Source organism: Jaculus jaculus, chromosome 2 (genome assembly GCF_020740685.1).
Source record: "Jaculus jaculus isolate mJacJac1 chromosome 2, mJacJac1.mat.Y.cur, whole genome shotgun sequence".
Taxonomy (NCBI): domain Eukaryota; kingdom Metazoa; phylum Chordata; class Mammalia; order Rodentia; family Dipodidae; genus Jaculus; species Jaculus jaculus.
In genome coordinates this window covers 101,922,795-101,945,410 of record NC_059103.1, presented here as the reverse complement: position 1 = coordinate 101,945,410, position 22,616 = coordinate 101,922,795, and the positions used below count along the sequence as shown (strand labels likewise).

Genomic DNA, 22,616 nt, shown 5'->3' with positions numbered 1-22,616 from the left:
ACCACTGGTATGTTACCCATACTCCAGTAAATAACTGCCCCCCAACACATTCTCATGCAAACAAGCCTAACTAAATTCAATGGGTTACAAAAAGAAAGCAGTCTCCAGACAAAGAACAAAGAAAACAAGGCATTTAAGTAAACAGGATTTTACTGAGATTTGGTAATACATGGCAGAAACATTGTAACCAACACTCTAAACTGCTCCTCCAATTCAGGGTGACTACTTAGATAGAGGCATCCTAACTTAGACAACAGGGAAACTCAATAAGCTTTGTAACACACCTTGGAAGCCTTAAGGTCTAATAATTTGCTAGCATATTTACAAGCAGTCATTTCTCTGCTTTCTTTTCAACTCTTGAAGAGATTTATGAAGGAAGCAGTGCACAAATGCTTATTTTGAAAGAGTCAAGGTAGAACAAAAATCTGGCAGAATTCCTGGGGATCTCCAAGGAGAAATGCACTGTATATAAAAAAAACGTTATCACCATCACTTGCAATCAACATAGAGAAAGTGTGATATTTTTCTCCTATCATTGGTACATGTCAGCATTTCTACCTGTAGTCATATGATGCTAATGCTTCCAAAAGGAGTTTTTCCTTTCTGGTAGATTTTCCCAGAAGAAAATCAAATAGACCCTTAAAAATAGAAATTATGGAAACAAGTGAAACCCATCTGCTGAAAAGTAAACATTGTGCAAGAGAAATTGTGCTCATTTGAATAACCACCAGGCATGATGGAAATTAAACAATATAATTCAACTTGATCTTGTTTAGCAATTTCCTTCACAGACTGGATTTCATGTTTCCCAAGTTTTTATAGAACGTGTGAATAGAAAGTTGTAGCAAAGAATGGAAAGTGGGACCTGAAAGGCATGCATGAAAGCATTGCCAAGATACTACTTCACTTACTCATACTGATGTTTGCATTCAAAAAATGCTAATTATTAGACATTCAGGCTTCTTGAAGCCAATTGTTCCGTTTTTCATGACTAAGGTGATAACCAAGGACAGTAAATGGCATTTAACGAGATGAAGCAGCAACAGAGAGCGACAACATAAAGTAAATGCTTTCACTGCTGATGGAACTTCAGCTTTGGCTTGGCTAATTCTAGTTGTTGGCCGGCTGGCAACTCAAACACTCCCACAGATCACCTGACACAAAGACTGGCCTAGAGCCAGAGAAAAATCCCAGGAAGTCAAGGTGTTCTAAGGCCACCTGGACAGAGCTGGTAAAGAAAGGCCTCCCAATGGAGAGATGGATTAGCAGTTAAAGCACCTGACTGGGAAGCCTAAGGACCCAGGTTCAACCCTCCAGGTCTCACATAAACCAGATGCACATGGTGGCGCATGTGTCTAGAGTTCATTTGCAATGGCTAGAGGCCCTGGCATATCCATCCTCTCTCTCTCTCTCTCTCTCTCTCTCTCTCTCTCTCTCTCGCTCTCTCTCATAAATAAATAAAAACATAAATCAATATTAACTTAAATCCTAATTGCAGAAGTAACCATGAATCTGCTCAAATTTACCCTTAAATAAAGTTCATTCATTAGGCTTGTGCTGGTTTCAACCACAACAACAAACTAAGAGGGATCCTGGTTAAGTAAAAATGTATATGACATGTAAAATTAAGGGAAAATTAACAGAAAAAATTAGAATCATCCATAGGGAGAAAGATAAATTCAAACAAAACTTCCAGGATTTTGAAATGGTATACCTATGTTCATGATACCAGAAAACTTCAAATTCCTTTTTCAAGTTTAAAAAGACCATTTTTTATCATGTGATAAAAGTAGCAGCTTCATGGACTAAAGTTTAAATTTAAATGTTAAAATGACATAAATGTATAGCAAAGACAGCAACTTTAAAGGACAGCCCCAAGCAAGGTCAATGTGGAGTTCTCATATTTTCTGCCCCAGTTATAGCAATTATCATCTGACTTTGAATCTTTTTCTTCATCCATTTAAGAGAAATATATTTCCCAAGGATAAGTTTACTTATTAATTGTTTAAAATATATGATTGGAATTGCAGTTTGAGAGCACTGTCAAGGAGTTGATTTAAATATCCACTTTTGGGCTGGAGAGATGACTTAGCAGTTAAGGCACTTGTCAGCAAAGCAAAAGAACTCAGGTTTAATTCTCCAGTAAAATAAAGCCAGATGTACAAAGTGACACACACATCTGGAGTTCATTCACAATGGCTAGAGGCCCTGGTGTGCCCATCCTTTCTTTTGCACTTTCTCTTTCTCTCTACTCTCTCTCTATTTCTAGTGAATAAATAAAATATTTTAAATATCCCCTTTTGTTTGTTATATTCTTATGTATTTGTTAAGGAAAAATATGTACCCATTTTGTCTCTCCATAGTGAGCTGCACCTCACCAGAAGACTTGAAAGCACATCACATCTATAAATACGTCAGCTGTAATTGCATCAACACTGAGCTGGGTTGAATGAGATTTTCTCTGTAGTGTCATGGGTTTTGAAAACTTGGTTGCCAGCTGGTGGCCCCAGGAGGTGAAGCCTTGTTGGAGGAGGTATATTGCTAGCGGGCAGGGTAAAGGATGTTATATTCTAGTTCCTCTTGTCAGTAGGAGCTCAGCTTACTCTGGTTGCTTCCTGACAGCTACTGTGGCGACGTGTGATTTTAAATCCCTCCTCTACCATCCCTTCCCCACCATGAAGCTTCCCTTCAATCTTGTAAGCCCCAAACACCTTCACCCCCCCCCCATAAGCTGCTTTTGATTAAGTGTTTTGTCCCAGCAATATGAAGGTAACAAATGCCCTGCACAGCTTATTGGAGGTAGCTTGAACACAACTCCTTCTAACAGCTGTCAAGGAGGAAATCTGTGTTCATTTTCAGGGGTTTCAGTTCACCTTTCCTTGCTGCCTTGGTTCTGGGTGATAATAAAGCAGAACAAAATGACAGAGAGTACACATTACAGAAAAGCAGCTCAAGTCATGGATGTCAGGAAGACCATAGAGAGTGAAAAGTGGAGGCTAGGGACAAGATATATTCTTCAAAGGCACAGCTCCTAGCAACCTACTTCCTCTTTCTGGGCCACATCACCCATTCATACATGAACCCAAAATCAATGGATGATGAGGTTAGCATCTTCATGAGCCAATCTTTCATGACCATACCAGCAGCTAGGGATCAACCTTGAGCATATGAACTGTTTCAGGGAACACTTCATATCAAACCCTATATTTGTCTCGGTCCCAGATGAATCCCCCTTTCCTTGTGCAGGGGTGAACCTTGCATGGAATTTACCTGAGATGGGATGGATTCATCTAGGTCGCAATATGACTACTCAGCTTGTTAAAACACTACCCTAAGTTCTCTGAGCCTCCTGTCTTCTTGGGTAAAACTTAAACAACAGCATTTATTCTACTACCTCTCATTAAACATTAAGATGAGATGACATGTGGAGCAATGAAATGCAGTGTTAGAGCAGCTGTTCTGTGTATATCAAGAACTGATCATGCAATGCAACCCAGGTACTTTTTCTCCAAATGATCAGAATAAGCCAATGAAATACATCAATAATTGTGTAATTAACCATGACTACTGAATTAGCTGAAATGAATAATACTGGAATAGAGTTAAAATTTCAAAAGCCATTGTACATTATATCTAGCAGTAGAATAACTTAGCTAAATATTATACAAAAATTAAACCATAACTCCACTATTAACAATCTCAGTCCCCACATTTGGAGGTTGTATCAAATTATACTATGCATTTATAATTTTCCTTTTTATGGAATACTATTCTACTGCTAACACCCTTAAAGAAAAAGGAGAACAAAACAAAACATCTCATTCATGAAACTGAGCTTTGAAATAACAGGTTCAAATTCCAGCTCTACTGATAAATTGCTGGGTATCATTGGGAAGGCTAATCTTTCTAAACCTCTAGTTTTACCTTGAAATTCATATTAGTCATAATGTCACAGATGGTTCAAAGCAGTAAATGGAAAAAATTGTGTATAATACACATGTGCCATAGACTAATCTTTGTACCTGCTCAATAATGGGGGTGCAATAAATTTTCTCCACCAACATCATCAATACTAAGAAGATATGAGTACATCTCACTTGGTAAAAAGCTCTGATGCTATTCATAATTACTTTACAAGAGGCCAAATTTAAAATACCTATATTCACTCAGCTAGTGAAAATAGAAGCAAAGATAAAGAAAATGTGAACATTTTCAAATTGGTTTATTCTATTTCATTTGCCCACTGATATAATCTTCATAATCCAAAATTAGAACAAAGCTCATCAGAAGTTTACCTGTGTCTTACAAGTCTTCTCCATAATTGTCCAGAAGTATACAAATAATGATTAGCAAAACAAGTTTGCCTTTAAATATATCAACATAAGAGCCAATACTACAATATTACAATATTAAGAATTGTGTAATTTTTCAAAGTCAATGAGACATCAAATCAAGCCACTACCATATAAAACTAAAATGGTGGGCTGGAGAGATTGCTTAGTGGTTAAGTGCTTGCCTATGAAGCTTAAGGACCCTCGTTCAAGGCTCAATTCCCCAGGACCCACGTTAGCCAGATGCACAAGGGGGCGCATGCATCTGGAGTTCGTTTGCAGTGGCTGGAAGCCCTGGCACGCCCATTCTCTCTCTGTCTCTCTATCTGCCATTCTCTCTCTCTCTCTCTCTCTCTCTCTCTCTCTCTCTCTCTCTCTCTGTCACTCTCAAATAAATAAAAATGAACCAAAAAACATTAAAAAAAACTAAAATGGTAAAACAAATGGAAAAGGAAATCAATAATAAAGATAACTGACCTAAGCCTTTCCTCTCTTACCACCAATTTTTCACAGAATTCTGTTGGAGGGCTCATAGCTCCTCCTCAGCTTCTCACTCTCTACTCCATAGCCTTCTAAATTCTATTGTAGTGGCATCTAGTCAGTCATTCACCTTCTCACCACCTTTTCCCACTCTTCCTTGTCTGGCTGCCCATAGGAGTGATGATTGATACTGTAACTAATTTGTGAGTTTTATCTTCATACTCAAGTCATAAAGGGTAGTAAAGGAAACTGGCTTGAGGAATAATGATGGAGACAGAAAGCTAAAAGAGAAACTTTTAGCTCAAGAAAGAATTTTGGCTTAGTCAAGACTGAATGTTGGCCAGGGAGGGCCCTGATGCCCACAAAACATTATAGGCCATTGCCGAGGCCCTTGGTTTCCTACCAGAAATATATGGTAAGACCCTATTGCTGAAGACTCCACATAGTTGGGCTGCAAGGCCACTGAGAAATCCTGCTGGAACAGAGCTGATAAATTCCTCCATATAGACCAGCTGACATAAAGCTGGAAGAATCAATTCTGCATGTAGTTCAGTGGGAGAAAGAGAAATCCCCAGTGAAGACACTCAACAGTGGACACTGCAAGCCTTATATTTGGCCACCCAGGTCAAATGAACTAATGGATGCAATAGTGGCAAGTCTATCATGGTGGAAACCAACTGCCCTCTAATTGGACTGGAGGCCCATTCCATAGGAGGGAATACATCCTGATACTGAAAACTTGAAACGGGTAGTCATGAGCCCTAGGGCTGCAATGTCTGCTGCTGTGTGGCTAAATGCATATACTATGCTTATCATACTGCCCAGTAATCACTTCTCTTAATGTTCATACCCATATATTAATGCTACTCTCACTTTTGGTAGAGATTCTTCTCTTTTCAGATGTCAATGGCCTTGGGATGACTCAGAAGGCATCATGGTGCTGGAAAGAAGTGACAGGACTGCTCAGTACTGCAATATCTCTATCACAGCTTCCAAGGCTCAGGGTCCATTGCTGAAGAGGTGGTGGAAAGAATATAAGAGCCAAAGAAAGGGTAGGACTCCTTATAATGTGCTCCCCCCAGACACAAAATAGCCTGGATATCCTCACAATGCCAGACACTACCTACAGAAGACCATCATAATAGGAGGAAAAGATCATAACATCAAAATAAAAGAGAGACTGATCCAGAAGGGGAGGAGATATGATGGAGAATGTAGTTTCAAAGTGGAAAGTGGGGAGAGGGAGCATATTACCATGGATACTTTTTATAATCATGGGAGTTATTAATAAAAAAAATGAAAAGAAAAAAGAAACTGGTCAGAAATGGCCACTTCTAGAAAAAAAAAAAAAGACTGAAGAATGAAGGTCATATAGGAGGGTATATAAGGGACAAAAGTTCAAGGTTGCATGTTATCATTTCATTTGAAAAGAGCTATCATTTGGTTAATTCTTGGCAGTTCACTTTCTATAATATTTGGCTGGAAAATTTCAAAGCTGTTTATTTTTGTTGTCACTATGTTTTCCAAAGTCATTTCCTATTGATTCAGCACATCAGGAATACATGGCTGGTTTACCTTGCCAAATATGAGTTTCCATTCTGCTGATGGGATAGCATCCAACAGCCACATTATACTGGAGACTTTAAGCATTTCGCCTTTGAAAGGTGTAAGCAAGTGGAAAACATCTTTCTCACAGGTTTCTCCTTAGTTCTGAGATTGAGCCATCACTTTACAGTCAACCCTGATTAGAATATTGCTGGTTACACCATCATGGAAGGTAAACTTTCTATTCTGAGATAGGATAACCCAGATTTATCTACTTTCCTTCCCTGCAGGCTCATCTTAGAATGCTTTGTATCTTGACAAAGCCATTGTGAAAAACACACAAATTTCATAATTAGATGTTGTATGGGAGTCACAGAGGTACATGCAACATTTAAGTATTATTTTTGTACAGTAGGGCATGTGATACCTAAACATGATCAATGTAAGTCAGAAGAACTAAATATGACTTGAAACTAATTTCTGAGTTTCAGGACATTTATCTTTAAATCTTTGTCTTTTCAATTTCATGGTATTGCTATGAAAATAAAAATAAAAAATGTATATAAAATGACTATGCAAGGTAGACAAATGGGTGTGATTTTGTTAGCCCAATTAGACTTCAAAGATTTGAATATACCATGAAGAAAATTTTACTGAATATTAGAGAAGAAACAGCTTGTTCAAGTACTTTTCCAAGTTTTCTTCTTTTACTAGTAGGAGCAGGCGTGGCACAAGTGCTTCATTTTATTTTACTTTTTACAAAAACAAGTAATAGAGCTGAGTGGACATGTAATCATCCCATCGGGAAGTGCAGCAGGGCCATATCAATCATTCACAGGCTCCCAGATGACAAGGCCAGACTAATGACTCACCCCATTTGACAATTGGCAAATGGCAGGCTTGCCAAAATCAAGAACTTGAAACATGAGAGAGTCCAAAGTAAATCTCTGAGATGGCTCCAAATCCAATTCCATCCATTATCAGCCACACCTGCCTACAGTACTATGCCACTACCACTGCCAAGAACACTGTGTGAGGAGATGAAGGAAAAATCACAAATAAAAAATATTCTTTGAATGAATCAGACTGGTTGTTTTCAGAGGCAAGTTCATCGGTGATTTCAGTACACCAATTCTGCCTCATGCATGTCTATAGAAAAATATTCACAGTTAAGTAATCTTCATGCTACAAACTTTAATTTAAAAAAAAAGTTGTGAGTGAAACAGCACATAGGCTTGGATAACAAATGCCTCTTAGAATTCAGCAATGATCATAAACTTTTGTCATTCAAAATATGGCAATGTGTACAAAATACTAAGATTTAGAAGCTAAAACTGTGGAGATTATTTCTCCCAAAGTATGAAGAAAATTCCAGGAGGTGTTTATTAAAAGGACTGTCGTGGGCTGAAGAGATGGCTTAGCAGTTAAGGGGCTTGCCTTCAAAGCCAAAGGACCCAGGTTCAATTCTCCAGGACCCACATAAGCCAGATGCACAAGGGGCTGCACATGTCTGGAGTTCATTTGTAGTGGCTGGAAGCTCTGGCACATCCATTCTCACTCTCTGCCTGTTTCCCTCTCTCAAATAAATAAATAAAAATAAAAATAAGTTTAAAGGACTGTCATGATCTTATTCTTGAGAAATGATCAAGATGTTTTCCAGGCAAGCAAACAAACAAACAAAAAATGAACAAATTGCCAATAGGGGACATGGGCTGCGGAACAGGAGTGAGCAGGTCATGGGGAGGGAGCTAAAGGAGGCACACCATGTGAAGTCTGGATTAACGTTAAATTTTGGACATGCCTTTCAATATTTCTCATAAGAAAAGTTTTCTATAAAAACAATGAGTGGCTCTGGCAGAAGTAAATGGGGAGCACATGAAGGTACATGATAAAACTGCCACACCCACAAATAAAATTATCAACAAAGAAATATCAAAATTAAACTAAATCACATCATTTGGTTAGAGGACATACAACACAAAGTTCAACACAGAAATTATGACCCCTTAAAGGTTTTGCTGTCTTTAAAAGCCACCAAACCAGGGATGTAGAGAGAGCTTAGAAGTTAAAGCAATTGCCTTCAAAGCCTAAGGACCCATATTCAACACCCCAGATCACACACCAGACACACAAGGTGACACATGCGCAAAGTTGCACATGCGCCCAAGGTGCAACAACATGCCTGGAGGTCAATTACAGTGGCTGGAGACCTTGGCATGCCAATTCTCACACATATACTCTCCCTCTGTCTTGCACATGTGCCTTTTCAAATTTTTTTAAATAATTTTTTTAAATTATTGGGCTTGCCTCTAAAAAAATTTTTCAAGTCACCACACCAAATACTAAGACAAAGAAAAGCAATATGGCATAGAAACAGGATTCACATTTGCATTCACACAAGTGAAGACACAGAGATAGTACCCACCTGCATGGTTGGGAGACTGACTACATACCTACTTTGTACCTATACTCAGACAAGTGACTGTACCAAGATTTGATACTTTGTAGACCATGTTGTGATAACCTCTTAGGTGAACAAATTCAACCAATGGTCTAATCCCAGATATGCATGTCCTATAGCATAAACACAAGAAATATGAAGAATCAGGGCAATAGAACTACCTCAGAAAATACCAATTCCACAGCAAGCATCCAATGAGACTGATTTAAATGAAGTCCCAAATACTTGAAAAAAAAAATGTTTATAAGAAACACCAGTGAATCTCTTGAACACAAATAAACTTAACAATGAATTCAAAGAGAATATAAACAAACACCTGGAAAAAGAAGGAAGTCAACTCAGAATATGAAAAGAATTCACTAAGAAATGAAAAAAATAAAATCATAGAAATGAAAAGCTCAATAAGTAAAATAACAAACTTAGTGGAAAATCTCACCAATAGAATGAATCAAATAGACTATTAGGGATTAAAGATAAAGTAGACTAACTGGAACATTAAGATATAATAAAGATGAAATAATGAGAAAGTATGAACAGAACATGTGAGATATATTAAATCCCAAAGTTGTAAAACATGGATGTAGATAATGAGAATACAACCTAATGACATAGAAAATATATTCAATAAAATTATAGACAAATTCCAAAATCTAGAGACAGTAATAGCCATCTAAACACAGGAGGCATTTAGGCAAGAAAGACCAAAATGTAAACTTCCAACATTCAGCAAATATACCCTCCATAAATAAGGAGAAAGAAAAAATTCCCATAATGAACAAAACCAAAAAGAATTCTTAACCACTAAACCAGCATGACAGAAGATATTTAGAGGAATTCCACACTCTGAAGAGAAAGATAACCATACCCATGAGACTATAGGAAAGAATTATCTATACTAGATTAGTAAATAAACAAATGAGAAATAGGAAAGTGTTAAACATTACAAAATAAAATGATGGGAATTAATACACACTTTTTAATAATAGTTCTGAAAATTAAGGTCTTAATTCTCCAATTAAAAGAAACAGACTAGCAAGTTGGATTCAAAAATAGAACCCATATATTTATTGTTGTCAATAAACAAATCTAACTGGCATAGATAAACATCACCTTAAGATAAAAAGGATTAGAAGGCATTCTAAGAAAGTGGAATGTTCTAGAAAATAAGCAAGTACTCTACAACTATCAGGCAAAATAAATTTCAAACCAAAATTAGTTATAAGAGATTAGGGGGCTGGAGAGATGGCTTAGCAGTTAAGCGCTTGCCTGTGAAGCCTTAGGACCCCGGTTCGAGGCTCAGTTCCCCAAGTCCCACGTTAGCCAGATGCACAAGGGGGCACACGCATCTGGAGTTTGTTTGCAGAGGCTGGAAGCCCTGGCGTGCCCATTCTCTCTCTCTCCCTCTATCTGTCTTTCTCTCTGTGTCTGTCGCTCTCAAATAAATAAATAAATAATTTTTTTTAAAAAGAGAGATTAGGAAGTTCATTTCATACCCAGTAAGGGAATTCATCAAGACAATATTATAATTCTAAACATATATGCACCAAATATCAGCATACCTAATTTCATAAAATAAGCACAATTTAAAATAAATGCACAGGTACATCATCACACCAATAGACAGATCATGCAAATAAAATTATCAACAAAGAAATATAAAAATTAAACTAAATTATAGACCAAATGGCCTTAACAGATAATTACAGAATGTTTCAACTTAACACTGGAGAATCTACATTTCTCTCAGCATCTCAGAGATATTTCCCTAAAATAGACAATATTGTAAAACAAAAATTAAATATTAAAAAATAAAAGAAAATTTAAGGGATTTCTTTTATTATATCTAACCACAGGAGAATAAAACTAGAAGTTATCAGCAAGAAAGAGAATTAACAGAAAATGCACATGTCCATGGAGATCAAACATCACACTGCTGAATGATGAATAGGTCATCAAAAACCTCAGAAGGAAGCCAGACATGGTGGCATATGCCTTTAATCCCAGCACTTGGGAGGCAAAAGTAGGAGGATCATCATGAGTTCGAGGCCACCCTGAGACTACGTAGTTAATTCCAGATCAGCCTGATCCAGAGAACAAAAAACAACAAAAACAAAAAATCCTCAGAAGGAAAATTTAAATATTCCCTAAAGCATAAAAAAACTAAAATATAATATAGCAAAAAATTATAGAAAATAAAAATAGTAGCCATAAGAAGGAAGTTTATAACTATAAATATCTACACTGAAGAATGAGCAAAATATCAAATGAAAGAATTATGCATCAAGGTCTTAGAAAAATAAGAGCAATCCAAATCCAAAATCCATAGACAGAAAGAAATAATGAAGATCAGTGGAAAATTAATGAAATGGAAATACAAATAACATAACAAATGATCAAAAAGTTGTTTCTTTGAAAAGATAGACAAGATTAAGAAACCCTAAGCCAAACTAACTGAAAAGAGTGAAACCTCAAATTAATAAAATTAGAAATCAAAAGAAACATCACAACAAATTCCAGTGTTATTCAGGGGATCACCAAGGTATACCTGAAAACCTTCATTCCAATAAACCCAAAAATCTAGAAGAATTGGATGAATTTCTAGACATATATGACCTATAAAAGTAAAACAAAAAATATAAATAACTTACATAGAATTAAAACAAATAACAGTGCTGAAATAGTATCCCAACTAAAAAATCATAAACTTCCCTGGAAAGGAAGAAGACAAATTATCCCTAATTGCTGGTCAATTTCACCAGACCTCTAAAAAAGAACCAATACCAATGTTCCTCAAACTGTTCGATAAGATAGAAAGGGAAAGAATGCTAGCAAACTCATTTTACAAAGTATCACCCTGATACGAAAACCGGATTAGGGGACACACACACACACACACACACACACACACAAGAAAAAAGTTCTTACAGCAGTTAAGTGTCTAAGCTACACAGAAGTAACCACCTAACAAGAAGTACACAGCAGTGCACCCAGCCTTGGTGGTTAACCAATGACTTTCTGATTGGCTAAGAGATCCACTCAGTGAAAAGGAACCCATGTCTGGAACTGGGAACAGGATCAGAATCCTATGGAGACAAATATTATGTTCTCCAATGTCAAGCTCCCACTAGCCTTTAGCTAAAAGAGGGGCTACATACATCAAACTCCCCTAAATTAATAACACATCCAATTTAACCTATGCTAACTTCACTCCCCATTGGAAAATCTGTTTTTCTTTTTCAGATTCTCAGAATGTACCACTCACATTTCAGCCAAGAGGAAGTGGGGAGATGAGCAAGAGTGCTGCCTCCATGGTGAGCCTGACAATTAGTGCCAGGGTAGAGACAGACACTGAGGATACACAACATACACCCAAGCAGAAATCCCAATGATGAGCCTAAGAGCTCATCACTAAAGTAGACTTAAAACACACCCACCAAGGCTCAGGGAATTTTGTGGAATAGGGGGCAGAAAAATTGTAAGAGCCACAGGTTGGGACATCATGCCTAGAGGCATTGCCTCTTCCCAATAACTGACTGCAGCTCCCACAATGCATAACCTCAACCCTACAGGGAATACCAGCAATACCACTGAGGAGGGCCCACAGCAGAATGGGGCCAGGGAGGAGGGAAAAGACGGTATTAATACATGATGTATACAATGTATGTTCTTCATAACAAGAAAAAGTCCAATTAAAAATGAGCATAGTATATGTAAAAAAAATTCTTGGAAACTGAATTCAACTTAACATTAAAGAGGTCATTCAACATGACCAAGTATGCTTCATTTAAGGAGGGTAGTATGACTCAAAATATTCCAATCAATAAATGCAATATATTATCTTAAAAAACGTCATGACAAAAATCAAGTAATTATATCAACAGATACAAATTGAAATGTATTTGACAAAATTCAACATCCTTTAATGATAATAGCCCTGAAAAAGTAGGAATGGAAGGAACATACAATAGCATAATAAAGTCTGTGTATTACAAATATACCCAACATTATATTAAATAGAAAACAACTGAAAGCATCCACAATAAAATCAGGAAGGGGACAAGGATGTGTACTTTCTCTACTCCTACTAAATATAGTTTAAGTCATAGCAATAGGAAAAGAGAAATAAAAAGGATGCAGATAAGAAAAAAAAGGGTCAAATGACCCCTACTTTCAGATGATTTGATCCTGAGTATGAGTGCCTCTGAGAAAATATTTTCAGCAAAGTAGAAAGACTGTCATACAAAAAAAAAAAAAAAAAGAGAGAGAGAGAGAGCTGGATAAATGGCTTACAAGTTAAGGTATTTTCCTGTGAAGTCAAAGGACCCAGGTTTGATTCTCCAGGCCTCATGTAAGCCAGATGCACAAAGTAGTGCATGTGTCTGGAGTTCATTTACAGTAGATGAAGGCCCTGGTACTTCCATTCTCATTCTCATTCTCGTTCTCATGCTCATTCTCATTCTCACTCCCCCACTTCTCTCTCTCTCCCTCTCCCTCTCTCTCCCTCCCTCTCTCTTCTCTTCTCTCTTCTCTTCTCTTCTCTTCTCTTCTCTTCTCTTCTCTTCTCTTCTCTTCTCTTCTCTCTCTCTCTCTCTCTCTCTCTCTCTCTCTCATACATAAAATAATTTGAAAAGTATATTTTTTAAATCTACCAATAATGAACATGCTGAGGAAGAAAGCAGGAAAACAACCCCATTGATAGCTTCAAAAATACCTAGAAATGAACCTAACAAAGGAGATAAAATGTCTATACAATGCAGGATGGGAGCATAGACACAGAAGACAGGTTTCATGGCAGTACCATTGCACACCCACACTACCTATACTCAGGTAACAGAGAATTGCCTTCACAAACATTCCTCACAACCAATGTGGTATCCTGTCCCAAGAATAGGGGGTATGGGGAGGGCAGCCTGGCAGACTTCCTGTGGGTACAGGACAAGGACACTCAACATAACAATCCTGGGCAATTCCTTATGCCCTACATCCCACTTGTTCTGGGAACAGACAGACCATGATGACTTTATCTTCAGCATCATCTGACAAGGAAGAAAGTTCTAGCAGCAACATCAGTTTCCCTCTAATAGTGGATAGTGAACTCCCAAGTGTGTAGAGGAGCCACAGAAGAGCAGGATCAAGGCATTCAGAAGATCAGCCACAAAGGCTTTGACAAGGACAGAGTTCAGTGACCTTCCAGATAAGCCTCAGGCTCACCTCAGAGTCTACACAGCAGTCGCCATGGGTGAACTTCATGAGGAAGCAGCTCAGGGGATCTGGAGAAGAAGACAGTGATGAAAGCCAGGTGCAGGGTAAAAACACAGGGCCTGAGTGGACCTGGGACTAGAAACCCTTAGCTGGTGTCTGCCAGCCAAAAAATGAAGTCATCCTTACTAGCCATTGCATGTGTGCCTACCACCTCCAACAAGCACACTAAGATACACACACATGGGCAGGATTTCCAAATTCCAACAGACCACAAAATGCCCTTCCAAGGGGAGTTCTAAACCCATATACATAGGGACATAGACAAATTGCATATGACCTAGGGGACAGACAAGCTCAGGCTAGGAACACTTCCTGGAAGTTCACTTTTGTAGTACCCTTCTAGCCTGAATAGTCCTTAGGGACTGGGGGCAGTGCAAACACACCCACTCTGTAACCATTGCAAACTGCAATCATAGGGGAAGAAGTAAGGACATTTCCCCAGTGAGGATAATATTTATGACCAGTACCTGTTTCAAGTTAACACCCATTTCCTTTGTGTTTTGCTGTTTTTTTCATTTTGGCTTGTTCATAGTCTTTTTTTATTTTCACACTTCTCTTTCTTATTTTCTATTTTCACTTCTTTTCTCTTTACAGTTTCTTTGTTCTTTGACATTACTGATGTTATTTTGTCTTTCATTTCATGTTTGTCAGTGTCAATATTTTAGAATTTCACCCTCCCTAATTACATATTTGTATTCAAATTATTAAAATTTGAAATATTATATATTAACTTTATTCTACTCTATCTAAGACCTGTATACCACCAGAATAGACTGTCATGTCTATCCTTACTTTGGTACCCTCACAAAAAATCTATTCCTATACATTTTTTTATTTTGACATGTTCATATATGTATAGTGAATTTTAATCTTTCCAATTGCCATTTCTTTTCTCCTCTGCCTCCCAACCTTCTCATTAAGGCTATTTTTCTTCCTATTAGATCACATCATATTTTCATACATTATTTTTGTCTGCTTATTTGCTTTTGATCTACTGAGTTAAATTAGGACACTTACATAATCATAGGTAGGAAGTTATTTATTGGACAATGAGCAAGCCATCAGTGGCTACAATACTGAAGAACACGACGCCTGCTCACTCAGTATTATTGCTGATAAAACAAAATGCAGATAATGAGAACAAAGTCTTCATTTTGGTTTATAGCCTCAAGGAAAAGTCAGGACAGCACAGAAAGCATGTCATGAGCAGAGGTTACACATAACTTCTGCCACAGCAGGTGAAAACAGCAGCTGGAGAGTTAGCTGTGCTCTAGTAAGGGGGAGCTAGTTATATCATCACAAAGCCCACCCCCAGGAACACACCTGCTCCAGCAAGGCTCCACCTCCAAAATTGCCGCCAGCTGGGGACCACACGTCCAGAACAAATGAGTTTGGGGGGGAGGCAGGACATATGATTCAAACTGCCACACACAACAATCATCAGTTGGCAATTTATTCTAGTACTGTGGGGTCCCCTTAATCCAGAAAGTGTATAGGTTTTTATCAGCCACAGTGGAGAAGCAGGAGAGACTAAGATCTACCAGAAAGGAGGAAATCATCCAGAATCACACCAAGGAGCTTGCAGACCTGGACCTGATCAGAGTGACCACCCAGTGCCCAGCTACAGGACCAGAGACCAAACAAGGGTATTTTCCAACATCAATAACCTTACAAAGTCAATAAACCTGAAGGTGAGAAAGCAGAGGAGCTGCTGAATGGTACACGAGCAGGACCAGCTGAGCAGTTCCAGTAAAACTCCAGGCTTCCTGCACTCTTGTATCCCCCAACCAACAGTACTGCAACCCTCCAAAGAACACATTCTGCTCCCAGAGGCAGGGCATCCAGGACAGCTGATCAGACTCCAGATTCACAGTACAATAGTGAGAGATCAAGGTGGGCACTCAGCATTGGTGAGATTTGAAGCCACCCAAAACTTATCGAGGCTGACTGACAAAAAGGCAGGTACATAGGCCTTCACGGAAGTGCTAATCACTCTTTCCATGTCAGGGCAGGTTATGGGTTACATATTCTTGGTAGGCTTTACCATTCTCAATTAAGCTGTATTTGAGGGTTGACTATTGGGGCCTTTGATGCTCTCAAATTCATAAGGCCTTTGTCTTTTGCTGCTCTCATTACTGGGGGCAGGGTCTGATTCAGACCCAGGCTGAACTGGAACCCATTTCAAAACAGAAATCTCAACCTTCCAGCTATGAGGATTAAGGGTGTAGAGAAACACACACCCTTAGGGCTTTTGGCTTTATAAGGTTATCTATTTGTTTTAATCCCCACAATTGCATACTCTGTGCTGGTTTTTATTGAATGTGTATATTGCTCAGTTGAATTTTAGGATTTGCCAGTAATTGCTCTACCCAGCCCACTAGAAAACTTGAGTAGCAGACAAACTCAACACCTAGGATTACTTCTGTGGTTGTAGTGGAGTAAAAGAGCTACACTTGGCCCCTTAAACTCCTACTCTGAAGGTACATAAAGTTGGATTAAAATCTAACAGCACCACATATTGTTACAAAGCCCAGGCAGCAAATCAACTCAAATTGTAAAAAATACAACATTATGATACAAGAAACAAAAAAATCAAGACAATACAATCCCACCAAAAATTAAAAATCCATCAGAAATGGCCTCCAATAAGATGGTTTTAGAAAAAATTCCTGGCAAAGATTTCAAAAAAAAATAATTTTATCTATACTCAAAGAAATTGAAGAAGAAATCAAGGAATCAAAGAAGAAAACAAAGGAATTAAGGAAGAAAACAAACTCCTGAAGAAATTCCAAGAGAACACAGGAAACCAGTTTAATGAAATAGATCACTATAAGACATGACTCAGGAAATTGAAATACAGAAGAAAAACCAGGCAGAAATTCCAGCACTGAAAAATACAGTCAGTCAAATGAAAAAAACTTTGTGGAAAGTCTCACCAACAGAATGAATAAAGGAGAGATAAGAATATCTAAACTAGAAGACCAGGTGGCAGATCTAATACAGTCCAACAAAGAGAAAGACAAGCTAATAGGAATGTATAAGTGAGAATTTCAAGATAGCTGGGACACTATGAAAGGATCAAACATAAGAAGTCTGGGCATAGTAGAAGAGAAGAATTTCAATCCAGAGGCTTAGTAGGTGTTTTCAACAAAATTCTAGAAGAAAACTTTCCCAAAATTGGGAAAGAAATTCCAATGCAGATACAAGAAGCTTTTAGAACACCAAACAGACAAAACCTGGAAAGAACCTCTTTGGTGCAACTCTCTCTCACACTCTTTCCCTCTCTCTCCTTCTTCTTCTCCCTCAAATAAGTACAATAAAATTTAAAAATTAAATAAAAAGAAATTAGAGAGATCACAAATAATCAGGCAGAGGTAGGTGGGTTGCCATGAGTTCAAGGCCACCCTGAGACTACATAGTGAATTCCAGGTCAACCTGAGCTAGTGAGGCCCTACCTTGAAAAAAAAAGATAAGACAAATACAGCATTGTCTTCTCATATGTAGCTTTACAAAGTCAGTCCAAATGTAAATTATGACAATGAAAGGAAAGAAACAGAGAAGTTAGAAGTAATGAATTCTAGTAGGAGCATGCAACAGTTCACAGTAACCTACTAGGACTTTGCAAATAATTAGAAGAAAGAAGCTCTGGGACTCCAAACACACAAGAATGACAATGTCAGTCACTGATTTTGTCAGAATACATGTATCAAAAGAATATACTATTCTTTATAGATGAACACAAGTATTACATGTTAGTCAGAAGCGTGTTTAAAAAACAGTTATGCAGATGTAAATGTTACTTAGCCTGATTTGATTGTCACATCTTGTGCCCATCTAATGATCACAGCATATTTCATAAATATTCAGAAAAAAAAATAAATGCACGTACTCAGCACACCCTAAATCCAACATCTATAGCCAATGAACTGTTTCAGTTACATAAATAATGATTTAAAGTATCCCAATCAAATTGTTATATTGTCTATAAAAATGATGAAAATATTGGTTCTTTCTATTTTTCTTGTTAAGCTTAATCCTATCAATAATCAAATATCAGACAAGTAGAGGAAATTTTCTTCTACTCCAGTAAACAAGAAGGTGTTGTCAGCTGTAGCCGGACTTTAGATGACTTTTCTCAGCACTAAAGCCAGAGGTGAAGCTGAGCGGAAGACAGGGTGGGTCAGGCAGCACAGGGTGACCTTCCGTCTTCCTACTAGGGAATGACTGCTTCACCACCCCCCTCAGCATGAGGAAGCCTTAGACAACATGAGTATGAAAGTAATAAAAGTGATAAACAGACCAAATTAGAAAGAGAAAAGCAAGGTAAGGGCATTGGAATTTGAAAAAGCTTCTTTAGATAAAATAGGTATACTCCCACACACATAATAGTATTCTGATGTGTAATTTTAAGAAATGTTCTCATATTTGCTATGCTGCAAAGTAAACTACATTATTCTATTAGCAACACACCGGCCCAAGTGTCTACCAAGCTAAATGTCTTCATTGTATCTGGGTCATAAGAAATAGAAAAGCAAGAGTATTTTAATATCCACACACTATAATTTCTTCCCTGTGTAATCTGCAGCTTTTCTGAAGTTTCTGTGGTAGGATTGGTCAAGAAACAGACAACTTCATAACCTTAGAAATTGATTTTGAATTGCTGGTATTAACAAGTCAAGATTTCGTTAATTACATGTATTGAACACAGAAACTAAGCATTTCAGTGCTTAGCTATTATTCAGCAGCATGGAATGATAATACTGTCCAGTAAGGAAATGTTTAGAGTAAATGTTATCATTTAGAAAGGACTATGATCAAACTGTTTCTAAAAACTAAGAATCCTCCCCAGTTATATTCACTGAGCATGACTAGTAAGTCTTAATCCACTTTAAAAGGAAGATATTACCAATGCATTGGCTAGCATCCAAATACAGTAGACTGGTCCTCCTCACATTTTCTTTGGGCTTCTCAAGGGGTCTGTACCTAGCTGCTAGTCTCATGTTTCACTCAATGGAAGGTAGCTTTTGTTTCTTTTCACCCCACCTATCAGTTAAAGCCCATAACAAGGCATTAGCAATCTGGGAGAAAGGCAGTCATAACAGTAATGCTTCAGTAGTGTTTCCTGTGAGGTGAAAGCAAGTTCAAGTTCCTTCTATGCATTATCTCATTGAATCTTCTCAATCCCATGTGAAGTTGGTTAATATGACATCCCCATTTTATCAAGAAATACAGATCAATAAGAGAGCCATGAAGGAAAACTCCTAAATGACCTGACCTAAATTCAAGCAATTATTTTAATCCAAAATTACTCTCCTAACCATGATGGTATGGTGGTATCCCAAAGATGCTCCTGTGAGGAAATATAAACAAGACTTGTGTGTAACTTAATATCATCCAGTAACATGGAACAGGAAAACAATAATCTGAATAGTTTATGAATAAGGGGATTAGTGTAAGGATCATATGTATCATAATCCTACAAGAAACAAGGTGTCTTCCATGTGTGTCCAAGCCACAGCCCAGGGACTGGGTCAGCCCCAGGATACCTATGAATGAGGCCCAACACAGAAGTTAAAGTTAATAAAAAATTGTAAGAGTTTATACAATGATTTTCTTGCAAATTGATCATGTAATTGAGTATAAACTTTGTAGGTGGCTTCAAGTGACAATGTCAAAAGTTGAACATGCCTACAGTTGAGACTGAGTAGCCACTTATATATATATATATATATATTTTTTTTTAATTTATTTGAGAGAGACAGACACAGAGAGAAAGACAGGTAGAGGGAGAGAGAGAAAATGGACGCGCCAGGGCTTCCAGCCTCTGCAAACGAACTCCAGACGCGTGCGCCCCCTTGTGCATCTGGCTAACGTGGGACCTGGGGAACCGAGCCTCGAACCGGGGTCCTTAGGCTTCACAGGCAAGCGCTTAACCGCTAAGCCATCTCTCCAGCCCGCCACTTATATTTTTACATTTTCTGTTTCTCGTTCTCTTTCTCTCCCCATCATCTACTCACTGTCCCCACCACCACTGCCACCACCAGTTGTTGACCCACCAAATACCAAAGTTGGTCTCTTTAAAGTTAGGGACATATAAGCTAGAGGCTTTAAAAAGGGCATTTTTATATTCTTTTTTTTTTTTTTTTTTTTTTTTTTTTGGTGTGTGTGTCCCCCCGCACAAGAGTGACAGTGAGAGGACAACCTCCCAGGGTCAGTTCTTCTATCTGCCTTGTTTGGGGTAATTGCTCTCACTTGTAATCCACTGGTTCATTCTACAGGGTAGCTGACCCAGAAGCTCCCAAGGAATTCTTCTGTCTCCACCTCCCATCTCATTGTTAGCAGGCTGAGATGACAGAGCCCACAAGATCTTCCAGCTTTTACATTGGGTCTGGAGTCCTGAACTCAGGTTCTCACATTTCTGTGACAAGTGTGTCTTCACTAAGCCATCTCCCAGGCTCATATTTTTATAATCATAAAGAGGGCTCAAATGTTATTAGCTTCAGGCATCACAAGTTTATCCTATTCCTGGCCAGTGGTCCCTTTACAGGACACTGCTTTGGGCCACACCTCTGACCACTGACAATTTGTTAAAGTGTCATGAATTGCCAGTGAGCAGAGGAAGAACCAACTGGGTCTCACCTTTTGAAGAATGTTCAGACCTCTGGTTAATTTTATCAGCTCAAGGAGTTCCACTGATAAGTACTAAATTGCTTATCTCTTTCATAGCTAAAACTACCTGAATTGCACTCTGATACACACATTTTTTTTCTTTATTTTTTGGTAGGATACAGATTCTGAAATGGCCCAGAATCCAACCAAATGGCAAAAGAAGATAAGCACCAGTGATCAGAGAAAGGCAAGTGCTATATCTCTGAAGTTCATTCCCCACCAAAAGTACTGCAAAAATCTGAATAAATCCAACCCCTCAAAATGTGGCCAGATTGTTTTAATACAAGTATCAGGATCTCAAGTAGAATATCTTTTTTTTGTTCATTTTTTATGTATTTATTTATCTGGCTAACGTGGGACCTGGGGAACCGAGCCTTGAACCGGGGTCCTTAGGCTTCACAGGCAAGTGCTTAACCGCTAAGCCATCTCTCCAGCCCAGAATATCTTTTTATTTTTTTGAGAAATGATCTCATGTAGCCCACACTGGCCTTGGACTCCCTATGCAGCTAAAGATGACCTTAACTTTAGTCCTCCTGCCTCTACCCACCAAGTGCTAATATTATAGGTATGTACCACCATGGCCGGTTTATGTAATGCTAAGGATCAAACCTAGGACTTAATGCATGATAGGCAAGCACATTACCAAACAAGCTGCATCCCCAACCCTTGACTAGAGCTTTTTATTTTGTCCCTCTACTGTGGCCAAGTATTCGAATTGGAAACATGAAGCTGTACATGTTCTAAAGAGAACTCCCCTAGGGACTTTCTAAAGGTAGAAATCTGCTGAGTACAGTCACCCAACACCTGAGTACTCCGTGATCAAGCTTACAAAGCCAGAATACTGGGGACAAAGAAGACAGCACCATAGATCCTGAGAGGTTCTATTGCCTAGCAAGTTACAGTTCTATGTTTTTCTCTAAAGTGGCAAAGACAACTGGGGAGGCACTGGATTGAAACCATCATTGCATTGCGCTGCCAGTTACTGCAACGGCAGCAGGACTCTGATCTGCCCCCAAGCTAAGCTAATCAAAGGAAGAGTTGCACTGAGACAGCCAAGAGCAGTCAGTACGTCTACCTCACTTCTGTTAGAGGTCTGGACGTTACCTGAAGCTACAGTTAAAAGTCTTTAGCAGAAAAAGGTTGTAGGATGGTGTGGGAGTTTGAATGTTTGATCCCATAGATTCAGGCATTTTTTCACACACACACACACACACATATGTATTTGTAGCAGACAGATTCAGGTTCACTGAGATGAACTTCCAGACCAGGCACAGTTATGGAGAAAGGGATATTTATTGAAGCTTACATATCTAGGGTAAGTTCCATAATGGCAGAAGAAGCTGGACTGCCTTCACAGGCCCAAGAAGACAGAGACAAGCACATGCCCAAAAAGCCAAAAGCCACAGCAAACTTCAGGAACTCCAGCTAGGCACACTTTGCATTTCTTTGGAATGAAATCTGAAACCCACCACTACACCTTAAGATCCACCCAGTGACACTGCCTCCAGCCAGGTGGCTACAGATGCAAACTACAAACAATAAAGAACTGAATATATTGGGGGGGCCATCTATTCAAACCACCACAGTATTACTGACAACTTCTACACTTACAGACAACAAACCATATTTCCCTCCCTACTTCCCCTTCACAATTCTGATCTCCATCACATCCCTTCCCTCTCTACATTAGTCTCTCTTTTAATTTGATGTCATCATCTTTTTCTCCTATTATGAGGGTCTTGTGTGCATTTTGCTAAGCACTGCAAGGTCATGGATATTAAGGCCAATTTCTGTCTGGACAATTGCATTGTAAGGAGTGTTACCCTTCCTTCCTTTGGCTCTTACATTCTTTCTGCCACCTCTTCTGC

The 22,616-nt window shown here is 38.4% G+C and overlaps 1 protein-coding gene across 1 annotated transcript in view; it reads left to right on the top strand.

Moving 5' to 3' along the window:
• The window catches only part of Bank1 (B cell scaffold protein with ankyrin repeats 1), a 359,398-nt gene that overhangs the window by 314,568 nt on the left and 22,214 nt on the right, over positions 1 to 22,616 (top strand). The window contains 2 exon segments of the mRNA XM_045143530.1: positions 20,864 to 20,973; positions 21,671 to 21,813. Of these exon segments, the coding sequence (XP_044999465.1) occupies positions 20,864 to 20,973; positions 21,671 to 21,813 (253 nt within the window).